Source organism: Drosophila rhopaloa, unplaced genomic scaffold (genome assembly GCF_018152115.1).
Source record: "Drosophila rhopaloa isolate 14029-0021.01 unplaced genomic scaffold, ASM1815211v1 contig_163, whole genome shotgun sequence".
NCBI classification, from domain to species: domain Eukaryota; kingdom Metazoa; phylum Arthropoda; class Insecta; order Diptera; family Drosophilidae; genus Drosophila; species Drosophila rhopaloa.
In genome coordinates this window covers 10803112-10822496 of record NW_025335043.1, presented here as the reverse complement: position 1 = coordinate 10822496, position 19385 = coordinate 10803112, and the positions used below count along the sequence as shown (strand labels likewise).

General features: G+C 38.0%; 2 protein-coding genes across 2 annotated transcripts in view; both read right to left on the bottom strand.

Annotated features, from left to right (window-relative positions):
• Nucleotides 1-1766: 1766 nt before the first annotated feature.
• LOC108043391 (protein lingerer) overlaps nt 1767-19385 on the bottom strand; it is a 28456-nt gene continuing 10837 nt past the window's right edge. Inside the window, 3 exon segments of the mRNA XM_044458063.1 lie at nt 1767-3398; nt 5075-5374; nt 7520-7625. Coding sequence (XP_044313998.1) covers nt 2046-3398; nt 5075-5374; nt 7520-7525 — 1659 coding nt within the window. The 5' untranslated portion in view covers nt 7526-7625 and the 3' untranslated portion in view covers nt 1767-2045.
• On the bottom strand, nt 17438-18874 carry LOC108043392 (accessory gland protein Acp76A). Its single transcript, XM_017122089.2, has 2 exons — nt 17902-18874; nt 17438-17634 (listed from the first exon to the last, which is right to left on the bottom strand). Exons 1-2 carry the CDS (start codon nt 18872-18874, stop codon nt 17513-17515), a joined length of 1095 nt encoding a protein of 364 aa, XP_016977578.1. The 3' UTR covers nt 17438-17512.

The following is a 19385-nucleotide window of genomic DNA, read 5'->3' as shown; positions in this document are numbered from 1 at the left end:
TTTATGCAACAAAATGTTTATACTTTAGCCAGCTTTAATATTAATATCAATTATTTAACATTACATTTAGTATATATTTTTTTACTCTATATAAAATGTTTCCTTTTTTTGTATTTGCATATTTTTAGGTTCATTGGTAGGCCAAGCTCATAGAGGAAATAGGAAAAAAGCTCTGAGAGATAAAGAGGATACTTTCAAAAGGTTTTTGTTCGATTTTCATTTTTGTTCGTATAGGAAAGTAAGGCAGCAATTTATGAAGAATTTGTAAGTCGGGACTTTGTTCATCGATCTTGTTGTTTTGTTTCAACTATTTTCACTAGAGGAAAGTAAGGCAGCAAGTTAAGAGTAGAGAGTTTGTATTGGTATTTCAGCAAGTGCTTTGTCACATTTAAGCCGCTTAGGTATACATTTATAAACACCCATACACATATATATATAATGCATGTATACATATACATATCTATTTGCTTGTATAACTATATATATCTACCATAAATATGATAATTTAATATGCCTGGATTTCCATATATACCATATCATTCCGCCAAGATCTAGTCAGCTAGCAACTCAGTACAAATATTTCTTGTTTGTCGGCTCTATAATCGTCTGCCAATATTCCTGATCCTTACAACTAATGCCAATTATTCAACACTAAAATGGTGTTCTGGGGCTTGTGAGGAATTTTAATGCAAGAGCAGATGGTTTAAGCATTGGTTAATAAGAGTAATTAAATATCAAATTGGTTTTATATATTTAATTGACTTAGAAGCTTCCATGCACCAATAATATAAAACAAGAAAAACATAATTGAAAAAAACATAAACATAACTTTTCATTATTTAATTTGCGTTTAAACAGTAAAAAGTTTAATATAAAAATAAAAATGTATTGTTATCAAAAATAAAATGCTAAACTTAATGTCCATCATCACAAGTCCTCAAAATTCCGATTACCAATATATATCCCCCTAAAAAATGTTTATCTACAGGATAATTTATCTGGACTACTGCAGCGCATAAACAGTTTCGTTTTCAAAGCAGCTCCCAATTTCTAAATTCGTTTTTAAGAATAGAACATAAGTAAGCTGAATATTAATATAATTTGTAATTATTTTAAAATTAGTTAGGCACTTCAACCGCAAACAATGAAACTGGATTCTGAGTTTTAATCCAAAAATCTTTGCTTAATAGGAGCCTAGGAAATGCGAGCAGCGATTTTTTATATTTATAAAAAATATTATTATTCATAAGTATATTATAAATTTGATGAAACTCTGGCAAGGCTCTTGAAGCTGTTTTTACTAAATGTTTAAGCCTTTAATTTGTTAATCCATTAACTTACATTTTTGTTTCACATTTTTGTGTAACTGTGTTGGTTTTCTTTTGTGGAAAATTTGCTTTCATTGATAGTTTATCACAAAATTTCACTGGTCAGCAACTATTTGCAAAACATTCATGGTATTGAAAAGGGATATTTTTTCAAAAGATTTTAAATTTTGAAACTAAGACGTTTTAAATTCTATTTTATATGTTTAGGGGGAAAAGTGAGAACTGAAAACCCCAATGCTATTCTATTCAATTTCTTTAAATTATATTTGTATTATGTTACCGATAATAAAAAAAAAGGATTTATATGTATTCTTCTGGTTAATTAATTAAATATTGAAATGAACAGTATTATATTTTGAAACTAAGTTGTAATTAGAATTAAAAACAAATCTATGTACTTAAATTGTATTAATTTTTTTTTATTATTTTGCTTATTTAATTATTTGGATAACTTTTTATTGTTTATTTATTTTTGCCTAAATAAGAAACTAAGAGAAATCTAAACAGAAATTCATTTAAATGAATTATATGAAATATCTTTAAAATTTAATTGTTTATCAAAAAATTTTTTAAAACTAGTTCAAAATCGGTTTTAAAATGTTAATATTGTTATAAAGGGTTCTGCTTTAATGGAAAAACATATATGGCTACCATCTCGAATAGTACAAATGTTGCCGACCAGTTTTCTCAATGCCTGTTCTAGCGTTTGCTTAACGATCACTCGAAGTCGCCTTCCTGGCGCCGACCCAACTTGCTCCTGAACCCCGCCATGTGCTTGCCCAGACTGCGGCCCGCCGATGAGATGATGGAGGACGATGGGGACAGTGAGGACCCCTCCTCCGCTCCGTAGTTGGCCTGATATGTGACTGGGAGCTCTGGCGACGGGGCCAGGAGCAAACCTCACGTCCTCACGAACTTGTAGACGATGAGGAATACCATAAAGGACAGGGCCACCAGGACGACGGCGGTGACCACCTTGGCGCAGGTGTTCAATCCCGACTCATGGGGATTCAGTGGCCGGGAGCTGGTGTGCGTCGCAGATCTCCTCCGCTTGGTGGCCAAACCCCGGGCCAGAGCCGGAAATGCCAGGGATTGGGTGAAGGTGAGCTTGTGTATCGACTCGCTGAGGCTGTACGGACCCACGGAACCCCGGGCAGCGGCCCTCAAGAGCACGTACTCCAGGTCCAAGGCATCGAACAGGGAGTACCGCGCCGTCATGGTGGAGGATCTGCGCCTGCCGTCGTGCCTGGAGTCCCGCTCCCGGTCGGATTGCGGCTGCAGCCAGGGATCGGAGACGCGCTGCTGGACGCCCGCCGCGCCCACAGCGTAGGCGGAGCCGGAGGATGAGCCGCAGGTGGTATTGGTGGCACCGCCTGCCCCCGAGCTGCCCCCACCACCTCCGCCGCCGCCCCCCCCACCGGCACCGCCCAGGCTGACCGCGGCCACGGATGTCAGCGACGACGTCGTCGATGAGGAGGCCGAGCACAGCCGCAGATTGGTGGGCAATCCATTGTCATGAAACTCGTTGGCATCCTCGATGGAGGTCTGATCGGGGGAGGTTTGTGCCCGTTCCAACGCAGCCGCATGCTTCATCCGCAGGGCAAAGAGTCTGGCATGATCCGGATGGAGGAGGGCACTCGATTTCCTCCGCCCATTGCCACTCGGCACCACACAAATGCTATTCCGCATGCCCCTCCGCCCGAGGGACAGATTCGGCGATCCCTGGGTGGGCGTGCTGGTGGGCGACACATGGCAGGATCCACCTCCAGTCTGGCCCAGCGGCAGGGTGTGAACCCCCGGCGGAGCGATGAAGGCGTTCGGCGAGGGCGAGGCCTGCACCGAATCGATGCCAGAGTCACCGGCGTGCAGGGTATCACAGTACAGGGAGCTGCGCCGATCCGTGGACAGGCTGAGGTGGTTCGTGCTCCGCCTGGCATTCAGACTCAGGTTGGTGCTCCCAATACTCCCACTGCCACTGGCCACCTCCAAAGCTATCGGACTGCTGACACTCGTCTCCACGATGGCGGGGAACACAAAGGACTGCCCATCCGCCTCCCCACGCGGCGAATCCTGCAAGAGTCCAGATCACATATAAGATAGGCTACATTTCTAAGGACATCATTTTCGGGGGATCAATGGGATTCGGGGGTTTTTAAGCTGGTTTCTCAAGTGCAGTGTGGGAATCGCTGCTTTTCGGGGGGAGTGGGTATTTCTCAGTGGTGACTTGGTTAGTTAGGTGGTTCAAAAACTTATTTCGGTACAGTGGTTGGCATTATTTTGTACAGGGGTGGTGTGTCGTGGGGTTTACTTACACAAGGTGATTTTGGATTAGCTTGAGCAAGTGCTGATCGACAAGAAAAGTTCAAAAGCAATCAAGGTAATAAAATAGTGATAATTTACCATTTATTCATATTTATATAAAACTTTATGCAATTTTAGATTAGAAAACTTTTGCTAAGTAATTTAATAAGAATTTATCCAACAAGTTTACTTAAGGATTTTAAACAAACTATTATTTGTGCTTAAACTTAAGATGTTGCTTTAAATTTAAAGAGTTTAGAGTTTAAAACTAATTTTGTAGTACTTAAAGCTTCTTGAGTTTCCAATTAAATAGTTTTAGATTTGTAATTTAATGCAAAATTGTTAGAATACCAACATGAGAACTAAAACATTAAATGTGTTAATTAAACAGGTTGCTCGCCAAGTTTCGTTAGTGAAATTTCCATCAATGATTGCATATTTGTTTCATAACATGTACAAGCGCAAAAAGTAAACAAATTGCCAGCGTTTCAGCCAAATTCAATAAATTTTCCTTCTCAATTGTCGACCAACGTTTGCCAAAAATTGTGCATGAAAAAATAATAAATATTTTAATCGAACAAAATTCCCAATAAATTACATGAAAAACGAGTTCTAGGTAAAAACACGTGTAGAATACACAAAAATAACCTCAACAAGATTGGGTACTGTGGTCAGATTTATACAGTTAGTAGTCAAAAAAGTTTAGCGCTCGTTGGAGGCGGTTGTTTTTTATTTTTTATTCAAATTGTTAATCGAGGCATGCAAAAATTCTAGTTAGGAGTTACGAGTAGCATATACATGAGATAGAGAGTAGAGAAAAGAAGTGGAGCAGACTAGAGAGGCTGGAAAAAGAGGAGGAACTGGATGGAACCATACCCGCTGGCCCTCGGGGCCGCTGTTACGTCGCAACTGAACGAAGCCCTCCTGGCGCAGGAGCGGCTACCACAACAGACCAGCAATCAAAACCGAACCAGAATCACAACCAAAGCCAAAACCAAATCCAAATCCAAAAACCATAACCAAAAACCATAACCATAACCGAACCAAACACGCAACGCACACACAGAAGGATATGTATGTATTTGAGGCGGGTGGTGGTGTTTGGTGATGTTTGGTGGTGTTTGGTGGTGTTTGGAGGAGTTTGGTGGTGTTGGTGTAGTGGGAAGAAATAGAGAGTCGGAGAAACAAGTTAACGCAAAAACGCACAACTGGCCACAGCATAAAAACAACTCGCTTACGAGTGGTTCAAAAAAAAAATAAAAGAGAACGTAAAACTAAAAAGCCCCAATTTTGAAAACTGTTGCGGTTGCTTTTTCCCCAAAACACATATATTGGTCTACATTTTCTTTTCAACTTTTTTTTTACTGGTATACACAGGGAGAACAAATTGTTATTTCCCCAACTGTGTGTTAGGAAAAGCAAAAAATGGGGAGACAAGTGCCTACCTGGCTGGGCCACACCTGCAGAAGTGGCAGCGAGCAGGAGGGCTTGTTGTTGCCGGACGGCCCAATCGCCGTGGACCCCGCTCCGGACGCAGTGGCTCCGCCCGTCGAGGACGAGGTGCCCGATCCCTGCGACAGGCTGGTGTAGTGCAGGTGGTTAAATCTCTGGGCATCGCTGCTGCCGCCGGCGCTGGACGCCTTCGTCCTGGTTGGACTCTCATAGCCGGTGGAGTCCTCCGAGGACGTGGTCTTTGGGGAGCGCCAGAATCGCTTCAGGCGCAGCTCGCGCCTTTTTTCTTGTTTCTGCAATGTGCAAACGCGGATTGATTAATTGCCTTTCTTCCTACCTTCATTTTTCGTATATGTGCGTGTTCATTAGCCGTGTTTGTATGGTTAATAATTGGAATATCAACCCATTGCAATGGGTTGCACAAAAAATTGTGTATATGTGTACATAATGGGTTCTTCTCTTAAAAGTATGAATTTAAAAAGCCTGAAAACAGCATACTGTTTAAAATGTTAAATAAACAACGCTTCATTCAAAAAAAAATACACTAAATTCAATGAAATAAGAATTTATTAAATAAATTTAAAATATAAATTTAATGCGTAAATTCCTTTTGTCACATATATTGTAGACTATATTTATTTTCTTTGTGGTACATTTTTAAATTTTTTTACCGTTTCATTACTCAGTCTCGGCACTTTCCTGTTCCATTTTGAGAGGTTCACCTTTTTTCCATTTAATTGAATAAATAAATGGTTTCCAAATAACAATTACTTAAATAAATGAAAGGCGTTAATTGGCTTGTATCATGAAGTGCACTTGCGTATGTGGGTGTTTATTAATGTTATTTAAATGGAGGTAAAAGGCATAACATGAAACGTTTAACGTAACAAAAAACATGTTGTAAGCTATAATTGTTAATTGAGTTTTTTGTTTCACGTTTAATAATTTTGATATAAAAAAATGGTTTATTTAGTATGCATTGTATTTTTTAATTTCAAATTTAATATAAATAAATTAAATTGCATATAAATTTATTCCACATTTTCTAATGTCTAAATTATTACTCAATGGTTTTTGCTTTCTCATGATTTATTCCTAAATCAGCGATTATTTTAAGGCCGAAAAAACTGAATAATTCAATAACTCAATCATTTGCAGCTTTCGTTGAATGTAGAACGCTTTTCCGATTTAAAGTCGTAAGCATTTGGGCACTTTGCTGGTAATTGAAAATTAATTGACCGCAACAGATACCCGTTTGACGGAGTAATTTAATTTACGCACTCGCGTGTGGCTTTGTTTCGGGCATGAGCAATTGCCTTTGACATTTTCGTGCGGTGCCACCAAATATTTGCGTTGGCTATGCAACATCTCTTTATGCGCCTCAATTTCGACCATCCGACCTTGGATGCTGTTGGCAGAAATTCGCGCATTATTTTTTCAATTTAAACTGTGGCATTTGCCGCTTGTTTGAGTTCCTCATTTCGCAATTTGTATGCATGTCAGCGGTGTGAGTGTGTCTGTATTAAAAAAAAGGCTTGTGTGTTGTTTTCCGGTAGCAAATGGCAACTACCGTGCAATAACAACAACTCACGGGCGGCTGAGACGTGACTTGGCCACCGCCATGTTGCATTTGCCGATAAGCCGCAGTCGCTGGAAGCCATTGTTTGCCATTGTTTGTCGTTGTGTGCCATTTGGTGTACGGTGTACTGTGTTTGGTGTTCAGTGCCCGCGACCCTTTTCCAGCATATTGCCAACATGTGTGCCTAGAGTGGCCCTGTGATTTTTTGTCAAATTCGGCTGAAACAGTTGACTTTTAGCCAACAAAAAAAATGAAAGCCAATATAAATACTGCAGCTTCTTGAGGTCTAGATAGTCAAGCTTCCCTAGCACACGTTGTAATATCCTTATCTTTCTGCAGAGTACATCACTCATACGCAGTGTTGTTCTTGAAGCTACGGTGTACAAATTAAAAATGAAACAAACTGGTTCGGTAACCACAAAGCGGTTCTGTGGTTTATGACTCACTCGCATTGTAATCAAAATTTAAAAATAATAATAATACCAAATGGTTTTTAACAATCACGCATACGCAGTGTTGCAAATAGTAAATAAAAAGTTTCATTTATTTTTAGTTTTTATGCATGCGAGGAAAATTATAGAATTCTTTTTGGTTATTTATTTATTTCATTCTCAGGAGCTCTAGGCATTTTTTAAAATATAATATCAACTTTAATTTTGAAATTTCCCCTAAAGGACCTGAAATAGTTGCCCTTTTTAGAAAATTTTCTAACAACTAAAAATAACTTAAATATATTAATTTAAAGAAATATAAATTACTTTTTAACATATGTTTTTTGTATAACCAAAATATCAAAACTTATATATCTTAAACTTATATAAGACCACCCTAGCGTTCTTATATCGGTACGTAATTTTACCTGCATATTTTTTTAATATCAAATCCGTTTTATGTGTTTGGTGTTTCATCCCCAGTCCGTTGTGGCGCAAGACGAAAATCGATGGAAAACTGCACAGGCATAAATTCTGCAAAAAAAGAAATCGAGCCGGAGAAATTGATAAATCAAGCAGTCGTGCAGGAGTTCGAATGCAGCATTTCTGTTGACCCCAGAGGCCTCATGCGAGTCCGAAAGATGTCCTGGCTTTCAATTCATTTTAGCCCAAAGGAGACGGATCGAATTCACGGCATGCCGGAAACATATTTCAATTGCTTTACCTCGTGCAAACAAGCAGGGAATTTTAAAATGCTTTCTTTTCAATTCGATTTCAGCTTGCTGGAAGGAAACGTCATAGCAGGAAACTGTCGCACATTAACACGCTGGCAAGGACAAAGGCAATGGCGACGACGCCATTAGTGTTTGACAAGGACATTTCACACACACACACACACACACACATATAGCTGAATGGCAACCGCAATATGAAGAACAGTACGCCTTCCCATGCCAACATTCATGGTGGTCAAGTTGAAGGATATACTGTTGGTGCCAGGATGGATGAATGCTTTTGCGACGCCTGCAAGCATAAATCAGACGCTCGGACACGGACCCGATTCCGGATCCACTCCGGAACCCCCAAAAACCCTCAAAACCCCCCTCCCTAGCCCCAATGTTGCCACAGCTGCGTGGGTCAGTCCAATAATTAGTTTGAGCAATTCAATTCGTTACTTTGAATTGAGTTTGCCTTGCGGATCGCATCACTGGCTAATGGGTGTTGTTGACAATCTTAAGTGCTGGCAACTGTCCCCAGAGTGCGATAATTTAGTGTTTACGGCTTCATTTAAATGGCACTATAATAATTTATAATGCCCCTGATTAATTTATAGCTGCTAAATTGCGGGCAACCTTGATTTATTTTACGCTGCTTGTCTGAACATGGATTTTTCCTGTTTGTGCGCTTTTTGAATTTATTTTAAAAGCGTGCTTTAATTAGTTTATTGTATTTGCACACGAAGCCATTTCAGTTTGGTTATATGTTTGATATTAAATATTATATTTTCCACCACATTTTGCTTTTAATAATACGACACTACTGTATTTAAGCTTATTAAAATCTAATTTACGCTTTCTTTTAATACTAGGTTGGAATTTGATATTTCTTGCGCACTTGCAATATACTTTTTCAAAAGAACCCACTTTTAAGAAAGGTAAAGTTCTGAAGTAGTTTTATGGTCTCTACAATTTTACTAGTGCTTTCTAAAAATGTAATTATGAATGTACAAATCATATTTTTATTTACTCTTTTGGCCAGAGGTTCCTTTGTCCAGCTTAAACATTTAACTTCCATGTGTGAAAGTGATCGTAAACTTTTCCCATTTTCTCTATAATTCCGTTGATTGCCTCAAGGATGCCACAAGTTCTGTGTGCCCATCCAATGACCGTTCCCAACTGCTTTTTTAGTTCCCACAGCCACAACAGTCTGACCACTCTTAAACCTATATAGACAGGGACACCTGGTCCGATTCCCAGCCCCACACCTGCCTGATTGCTTGTTGCACATACGAAACTTGCCGTGGCAAGGACGTGGGTTACTGTTACCTCAACTTAACGACATTCACGTTTTATTTTTTGTCCTGCCGACTTGAACTCGAACTCGTTGGGAAAAAAGTTTGCCGTAGTTGTAATGCTAGAGGTGGTGGTGGTGGTGATTGTGGCCTTCGACCTGAAGGTGCCACCACCCTCCGAACACCTTGTCAATCGATGTCAACACACGAGTCCGACGGTCTCATTGCCATTGTCAAGGCCCCGGATAGTCCGACTCTACTAGTATATCATATGCCCGCACACTTGCAGCTCGGTCGGCACTGAACTGCCACTGCCCGTCTGCGATTTGGAATCGCCATTGCATATCAAGTAATTCCCAGACATAAATCGTCGACGGTTGGCTGGCTGGCTCACTTTCCTGCATAAATATTTCATTGGAGATGACATCGTGAATTGATATCCAAAGGCGAAGAAATCACTGCGAAATTACTTATTATTAAGTCTTACAAAATTGAACCTATTGGCTTGGGACATATATCTCAATCTCTATTGCAAATATAAAAAGTATTTAACCAATTTTGATTACAGAATAAAATTAGTTTGTCGTTTTTGTATTTCATTATTTTGTTTTTCTATAATTTTCCCCTTTTTTATTATATCTCTTTTCCAAACTTTAAGATTCTATGAATTTCCTCTACCCATAAAAAGGTAAAATAATAGAAAAGCATCTAAATTTCAGCAAGCTTTTATATTTAAAATAGAAAATTTGGTTTTACATAATGGTAATGGCTTTATTTAAAAAGCTTTTAGGAAAAGTAAGTACAATTTATTTTCTGTTTTAAATATTTATCTCAAAACTATGGTTAATTGTAACCTTTATTCATAGAATTTGAATGTAACTTAATTTAAGGCATGTCGGAAATTGTTCCATTGCTTTTATGTACGAAATATTCATTATTCCTTTTGGAAATAAATTCATAGCCTGGCCATTGCTCATCTCACATTTCAATAACATCTAGCCTCCAGTTGGGTTCGCTCTGGCTAGTTTTTGCATTGCCGTTTTTTAAGCCCCCCTGTCCACAGATGATAATGTCCTTATCCATTTGCTGTCAAGCGTCCTTGGAGCGTGTCATGGCATAAACTGGAGATCTTCGAGGGGCTGGGAAAGACAAGACTTTGAGCTTACTCCTCCATCACGACAGCAATTATACAAATAGCAGTTGTAGTTGGTCCCAAGTTCGCCCCCTTTTCACTCGCTTAACTCGCTTCTTGTGTTGAGCGTGACCAAAATTTTTAAATTGAAATAAATTTGCCTGCTTGTGTTTCGGCAGTGTCCTTGTTGTCCTTTGCTGGCTCCCTTCTCATATCTATATAGTATCGTTATCGTGTTTGCTTAACGTGTTTTCCTTGCCTCGTTTTTGTACAATTCCACAATTTTCGTTGCTGTTGCATAGCTTGCCTTTTTTTTTGTTTCATTCTTCTGTATTTGAATTATAAACAAATTTTGTTGCCCGAGGCCAGTTCCATGCACGGTCTAATGTCAGGGGTCAGGGCCAGTCCTAGACACGTCTGTGTGAGAGTGTAAGGACACGGCCGCTTTATCGCCCGCTTCCTGACAAATATTGACAGCTCAGCCAAAGACAGACGTTTGCACTGGCCAGCTAAATCATATTTAATTAGCGGCAATTTGGGCAATTGTTATAAATGTCGAAATGTCCGGCCAGCACGGTGGGTCAATTTTTAGGAATCACATTTTAAGTTGATAAATACAATATCTAAGCTTTACAACTTTTAAAGTCTTAATGTGAATTTGAAATTTAATTCTTGCTATAATTATTTTTGATTAAAATTTCTGTTTTATACTTAGCTACTCTCATAAGCTTTTACATTTTTGTAATGTTTTTAAATAAACAAAACATTTTCTTACCTTTTTAAATATTTTTTATATAAAGTCCAAGTATTATTTATTAAAGAATTGCCATAAGGGACCAACTCTTAAATATTCTTAATCACAGGGAAAAAATTATCTCAAGTAAACTTTTTTAAACAATTCAAATAATCCTTTCTAAAATTTCCAACCACTCTGGTGTCTGTTTGGCCTAGATGAGGAAATTCCTCTTTCATAAAGGCAACTTTAACGGCAATACTAAAAGAAAATCCAGACAAAAGCAATTTAAATTTTATTACACACCATTTAGTCAAAGTGCCAGAACTTGGTGAGTGAGTAAGTGTGTGGTGGAAATTATTTATGTAGCCCGTGCGGCCAACAATGTGTTTTTTTGCTTGGGGTCCGGTACTTTTCTTCGTTTTTTCGGCTGCGGCACTAAACTTTCATGTGTAAAATATTGCTGCATACTTTGCCGGGCAACCAGAGCCGTTTACCTCTCGAATAAAACGTTTTCTGGTGTTTTTTTGTGGGAGTCGTTCAACTCTCATTGAAGTCAAGTCATTGTTTTTGCCCCACCAGTATTTGACTTAAAGCCAACTGGACCCTTTAATGGATTCCGAGTTGTGTTTTTTAGTTTGGGGGTCCTGTGTTTGTCAACCTGTACATTGACCTAGCCGAGAATATGCTGGGTATGGGATTAAGAAACTTGTTTGAGGTACTTATTAGCTGCTAAGAACCGCCCTTACCCTCATTTGTTAAGCTTCTTTATGGGGCCAGTTAACCCGAACCCGAATTCATTTGGCTTACGCACAGATTTTCACTTCGCCTTTGACAAATGAAATGGGTTGAAGGTATAGGACTTTTCCTAACTCGATCATGATTTTCTAGAGATTGTTAACAGACGCAGACAGATTGGACTAATTACGTTTATTTCGGCCTCTTTTAATTGCTACTCAAGAGGGTTACAATTTAATTTGATTAATTTTTATTTGAGTATTTTGATTTTCAGCAGGTTAAGCTATTAATTCTTAGCCTAGGCATTTAAAATTAACTTTGATTTAATTTAAAAAAAATTATGCTAAATTAATGAAGTAGATAAGCAGACAATAATAACTTTTGTAACAGAAAATATTATTTTGAAAGTCTGACAATAAAATAAATACTTTTAAAATCTTATTGAGACCTAAACCACAAATAAATAAATAAATATTTCATATTTTTTCATTTCATAAAATCAAATAAAATGTATTTTAGTCAAAGGATATTCCTTGACTTTGCATGTGAGACATGACATCATAACATATTGTGCTAAGAAATTCTGTATACTTCCGAAGATTTCCATATTTATTTTGCTTAAGTAAATTTACTCATTCTCTGTTTATTAAATCTTCAGTAGTGAAATTGAACTGTTCATTGATTTTTTTAGCCTTATATTTCTTAGCTTCGCTTGAATATTTCAACCATTTGTTCAAACTTATTCTCAGACTGCCTTGAATTTTCCGGACCCTTCCCGAAGCGCTTTCCGCAAAATGGAAGCCAATGGATGAAAAATTTTTCCACTCAATTGAGCAGCAACTCAGCTGGCAGCTCGACTGAGTTTCATTTCTTCCCAGCCATTCAGCTTCCTTGGCAGCTTCCTCTTTTGACTTTCTGCCTCTTGGCGACTGCTTTATGCAAAAGCAATTAACTTAACTTTTATTTTCCACCTTTTCAGGTATTCCCTCTCAATACGGAATTTGCATAAAAACGCGAAGGCAGCGAAATGAAAAAAAAGGACGTCCAAAAGCTGGACCACTCTTTCCGGCTATCTTATTATTTGATTTCGCTTATGGTATGTTTGTCGTATTAACAGTTTAGCACATTTTACGGTCAAAACGTGACATTTTGCTGCCTATGAACCGTCTGTTTTAGGAGCATTGTATCTGCATTTGAAAAGCGCTCCTAGCATTTGGTGTCCGTCGAGGGTTTCCCGTTCTTTGTTATCCGTATTTGTCGCTTTCCACGTTTCAAAATACACTACGTTTTTAGGGCCTTTGCTGCAGGATAACAGCTTTTGTTTTTTATATCCTTTGCAGGGGCATTCCTATTCTCCTGGGGAGTTGGTCAAGTGGCGAAGAAAATTCTGAAATGACTGGCATCGAAATGCTCTTGTCTAAGGCACTTAAAAAGGCAACTAGTTTTCACAGCCACGAGGTTAAGATGCTGTCATTGTTTGCACTGCTGAGCTCCTTGAAATTGATTTTGATTCCACTTGACTTGACGTCGATAATAATGTGGTTGTAGGTCAATAAATTATTGGGTCATTAATTGGAATTGTCTTTGCTTTTTGGCTTCGAGTTTTCACTTATCATAACTTTAGAGATTTTATGCACGGTCTGGCACTTTGGATTTAAAGTTTCGCAGGTGAAAATTTTTGTATATTTTCTACAAATACTATTACAACCAGTAGGATAGATTAGTACAACCTGATTTTCTTTTTATATTCTTTTCAATTAACCTGTCCTAAATGCTTTTAATTTTATAAGCAAATTTTTAAAAAATGTTTTCCTCTTTCATAAAACTTTAATTGTGATAGTATACCAAAAATAAAACTTAAAAATATAAACCAAAAATGTATGAATTATTTGGAAATATAATTTAAGTCTAAAAGATTAATAATAACATTAGTTGCATAAAGTAATTTAAAAATATATTTACACCACCCTTAAAAATCATTTAAATAGCATATCTTAACTGCCACAATTTCCTAGAACTCAACTTAATCCTGATAATTTAGTTCGCAGGAAGACCGAGAGGCAGGATAAGAGCATCAAAAGTTCTCCTTGTGGTGAGCTGGCGCTTCATAATTTGGGTTTCGAGGCAGGTAGAAGTGCTCGCTCCTGACTGCCATTGTATTTGTGCTCGTGCACTTGTAGTTGCGGTTGTATGGGTGTTATTGTCTACGTGGCAAAACTTCCGCTGTGGTTTTGGCTGCTGCGGTGGCTTTTGCTCGCTTCGGTGGCTGCGGCAACCGGAAACGCCAAACACTTTCCGGTCACGCAGTCACAAGGTTTGCCCTTCTCCTCTCCTCCCCCCTGAAAAACCCAAAAAAAAAGGAAAACCAAGTCTCGAGCAGTCACTTAAGCTGAAGTGTTGTTGTGCGCCAACCATTTTGTGGCCACAACAATAACAATAGGGCCAACAATGAGGGCAACTCAATTTCTATGCGTAGCACAACGCGACTTTTCGCAGGGCGAAACTTTGCCAAAGAGCAGCCACAAATTGTCGGGGAAGAAAAAGTTACCAGACCGCTTCTAGTTTTGCATTTCAAATGTGCCAAATAAGTTTTTAATTGAAGAGAACTTGCAGTCAAAGTCAATAGCCGTAAAAAACGGGAGCACACACTAAGTATACGCACAGTGGTACGCATAATCATTTGATTATCTGGACAAAAATTACATTGAGCTTAAATATTAATACTGATCTGTATCGAGAGTTCACTGCTTGTGAATTCTTTAATATCTTAAAAAGCAATATAAAACACAGTTATCATCTTATCAATCAAGCTTAATATGCCCTTATATATAAATACTTTTAGGTATATACAAAAATCGCAAGTCAGCTAGACTTAGAGGTGATAGCTCAGAATACAACAAAGAACATATAGTACAAAAAAATGCTGCTTAGATTTTTTTATGGTACATACAATTTGATATTCGAAGTTAGTTAAGTTTACTAACAAAAGCCTTCTGTTATTTTGATCCATTTGTTTAACTTTTTAATAAATATATCGAAAAACAGTTAACAAATTGTTAATTTTGAATCAACGACCTCGAAAACAGACTGCCGCCGCTTAACATCAGAATATACCATAATCCACGACTCCATGGCACATGGGGAAACTCTACCCTGATTTACGCACACAAATCATTATCGATTATTACCGAAGTCATGTGTATAACGAGCATATTCGATTAAATGCCCAGTCCATTAGTTAATCGTCCTTGGTCCCGCCACGAACCTGACCCTTCCTTTGTGTGCCGGTGTTAATAAGCCAAAAGTCAATGTGTTAAATGAGCTGTGGGGTCGATCTGCCATCGAGGGGCAACTGGAAGGGTCTGTGAACTAGACGTCGTGTGAACATTCAATAAAAGAAATGGGTGAAAAACAAAGGATGACTTTTGCCGTCCAGGTGGCAGTCAACAGTTGAACTATGGTGGATTTGAGAGTAAAAATTATAGGGGATGATTGGGTAAAGGAATATTGAACTTTGTTCTTTACAAATATAGAAAGATTTTACCCATGGTGTTGAAGTTTTGAATAGCTATTTTATTTTAATATAAATTGTTTATACCATAAGATCTTATATCGAAAAGTGTTTATTTCCTAACAAAACCCATAAGAAAATTAATTAAATGCTAATACGTAGATAAAGGTTTTTGCCTGGGCTTTAACCTCCGTGAACGGTTGCCATTTCTTATGCGCTTGTCGGTTATGGTTTTAATGCCCTTTCCTGCCATGTCTTTGCTACAAACGGTGGGCTGAAATGTGATTTCAGTTTATGTCATTTTGACACGCTAATACACTTCCTCCTTTGCCCGATTTCGCCATTCATGCCAAGAGCAGGCAGTTATAATCTAAGGCATTGTTAGCCAAAATCCATTTGCCATATTGCCAACTGGAAGAAGAGCTGGCTGAATAACTTGCACTCGAGTGCACTTTGCCTTCATCATGATCATACTCATCGACGTAGATGTTTGGCATTCAATTCAATTAAGTGAGTTTAACTTTTGTGCAAAAAAAAAGTGGATAAAGAAAGCCAAGGATAAAGTTGAAGTACGAGAACAAAGGGAATGATTTTGGTACGAGTATCCGTTGTCTGCCTTATAATTGTTTCCATTTGTTCTCATCAAACTTTTCCGATTCGTAGTTTATTTGACTTTTCCCACGACTTTTTCTTTGTAAACGCACCCTGCCTTAAACTATCTAATCGATTGTGGTGTGAACTTTATGCCAAAGTGTGCTTTGTTTTTTTAATTGGTAAAAATTTACCAATAAAATCAACTGATCAGTTTATTTCTGACCTTTTTCCTAAAATAACTAAAGAGTATCCCAATTATTTTTTCTGTGTAGTTGCCAAACTTCGTTACTGCTTTCTGACCTTCTCCCCAGTTGAATTGATCCACCTTTCTGTGGACCTTGGCTCTGCAAATTTCATTTGTGCATTCTGGTGATGCCGATGTCGATGTCGCTGCACTCTGTTGCATTTTATAAGCTCTACGTGGCAGCAATCACCCCGAGGAAAACACCACTTACTCTTGCCCCTGGGAAGTCCTGTTGCCCATGTGAAACGTGGGCGCCATCGGTTTTTATTTTAACCCATAAAAGTACTTGGTGCATGCAAGTTTGTTGTGATTGTGCGGCCATTGCTCATATGTCATGTGGTATAAGAGCTAACAAGACCCGTAAATTGGTGCATTATTTTCTAGGTTAATTGCTCTCCACAGAGTTCTGGAATGTTAGCCACTCCATTTCAATGATTTATTAATGAATTTGGTAGTGGAAAATTCTTGTTTTCTAATTCAACAGATAGCAGGACATTGTACATGCTAAATGTCGTATGACATTTGGAAGACTATGTCTTGCAATTGAATATTTAAACATTAATTTCGAAACTTAGCTACTGCAGTTCTATTTTTAGTATACAATATATACTGTTGACTAAGAGTTGTTCTTATGATTTTAAAATTTCCCTAACTTTAATATCACACCATTTTCTATTGCTCAATTTTTTCAACAATTACTTGTTTTAAATGTAGATATATAGAGTCCTCCTTCGACATTCTTGATCAATTTGTAACCTGTGTCTTGCATAGCTTCGGTTGGTTAACCAATTATTTAAATAATTTATTGCGACATCGAATACCTGTATTTATTCGACCTTAAAACCTGTGACAGCCAACCCAAAATCAAAGCCATGTATTGCAGCTCAGAGGAGCTAGACCTCCTGCCGTTTTCACATCCTAAATTTTGCATAGTTCGTATCCTGCAGAGAAACCGGCACTTAGAGGACTGAGGGCTGTCGTCAATGTCTTTGTGGCACCGCTGGGTTAGTGGGAAATCAGCGTCGGTTTCCGTTGCCCCAGTCTTATAATTTATGCAATTGCGGTATGCAAGGAGGGTCGCCACTCGGCTGCCATGATGCAATTGTCAGCATTTGGCTTCGGTGGCACCGCAATCGCGAGTAATTGTGGAATGCCACGGGGCACCAAACTCACACAGCGAAAAAAAAGGAAAAAAAAATGGGGAACAGGAGCGGGAAACCAACGTTGATGCTGATGTTTTGTGGCCTCAATTTGCTTAAACAGGCAATTAATATGCGCGGCAACGTTGTAAACAATGCCATTGGGGAATTGCGGGATAACCCCTTTTAACCCCTTTTCACTAATGTCCAGAATAAACACACTTGTGCGCGGTTCTTGTTTGGCTTAATTCAAGTTAATTTAATTTACAATTCAGCTGACATAACAGTGGAAATTCCTGCAACGGCAACTGCAACTGCACTATCGAATCGACTCCATTCGTCCGACCATGTAAATGGTATTCTGATCCTTGATAACGAACACAAATGGCTTGTTTACATTGACGACTCTTTGGTCATTGTCGCCCCCAATATCCGCGCTCACTGAAAGTATAATTATTAGTTGACACACAATGAATTGTAAGAAAGAATCATTAAATATCAAAATATATCTTATCTGGCTTTGTATAATTCATTTTTCATTTTTTAAGTTTTTGGAATTGAATTAACCGTCGATATGGCAAAGCTCACAAATAGAAACTAATTTGATTAGTTATAAATGCAAGCCTTCTTTTCATTCTTAAATTAAAAACCAATTTTTTTAGCTCTTGCTAAGATTATTTTGATTGGTGTTGCTCAAAATAAACTTACTTAAAACCCGATTTGGCTTGGATTCCAGTTGGGCGTACTGCCTAAATTTTGCCACAGTAGCCTGACTATCATCATCATCCTCAGTGAAGATTTTCTTGATACCCAAGGCTTGTAGGGCATCATTTAAGTTTATGGTTTCTTGGACGGTAAATATGGGTAAAAGCAGATGCGTTTCCTCTGCTTTTTGCAATTTTATTTGTAAATATTTATCCAGATTTTGTAGGACTTTCTGGGTGCTGAGTTGTCGTCTGGGTAGCAATACCAGCATGCCAATATCGGTCTTAGAAAATGGGATCATAACACCACGAACATCTTCGTCGTTGAAATACTCAAAAGGCGCTACAGTGTACATCATTTGGACCTTATAGACGAATGGCTTTCTATTCGGCCTTGCAATGCTAAAGGGCATTTTCGACATTGAAATGGCTCGATGCTTCCACAAAGGTGATACTGAAATTCCCTGCACTGCCACCATTTGCGTGATGTTGCTTACATCATTGTTGGCAAATAGATTGAGTCCACTTTTATCTATTAAATTATTCAGCCACTGCTTGATTTCATCCTCTGACTTTGAGTTTTCGGCGAAATTCATGTTCTCCACATCTACACCGATATTTGCACTCAATTTCTTTAATTGCTCCAAAGTACTGTAATCCGGTGCTAAATAAATTCGATTTGCCATTGTAAAGTCTTGTTTGATCGCTTTGAAACGAGCTTTGCCGAAATAGGATATAATCTTTCCATTGAGGCGGCCAGTAATTTTAAGGGCCCTGGCCAATTGGTAATCCCTGCGAGTATCCTTTCCCAGATATAGAAGAACCAGAGCCTGGCGAATCGCAAATGGAGAGACCACAAAGTTCTGCGATAAGTTTCTGTTACTCAGTTGCCTTACCAAATTAACTTCGAATCTACTCGCAATAAAATGTTTGGCCAGAAGCAGCAAGATAATAAAAATTAAAATGGGTTTATCCATTTTTGAGCTTATTTTGTAACTGAGTTTTTTATATTGCTTTGAGAGGACCGGAAAAAATTCAATCCCATTAGGTACACTTAAAAAGTTAACATCTCTAGAATGTGTATGTAAAAGTTATGGCTTCGAATGGTTAATGCCACTTATTAATATATTTGTTATAAAATTGTACACTAAAATATATTAGGATTAACTTATATTAAAAACAAATAGAAATTAATTTTTTTTTTAGTTTATCAAGTGTATGTCTAAACTTTAGGAAAACCCATTTATATCATTAAAGTCATTGTATTATATGGTTACACATGAGTTCATGCACGAAACCATCTCTGAATAACTGTGTAATGAAACGAATTCAAATTAACACGGATTAGGGTCAGTTATTTTTTAGTTAGCCCATTTAAATATATTACTTTTAAAAGAATACATTGAATATTTCAGACCAATGTACAAGTGCATAGCTCTAGTGAAATTTGGTTGGAATAAAATTATATTTGCCTTTAAATAGCTTTGG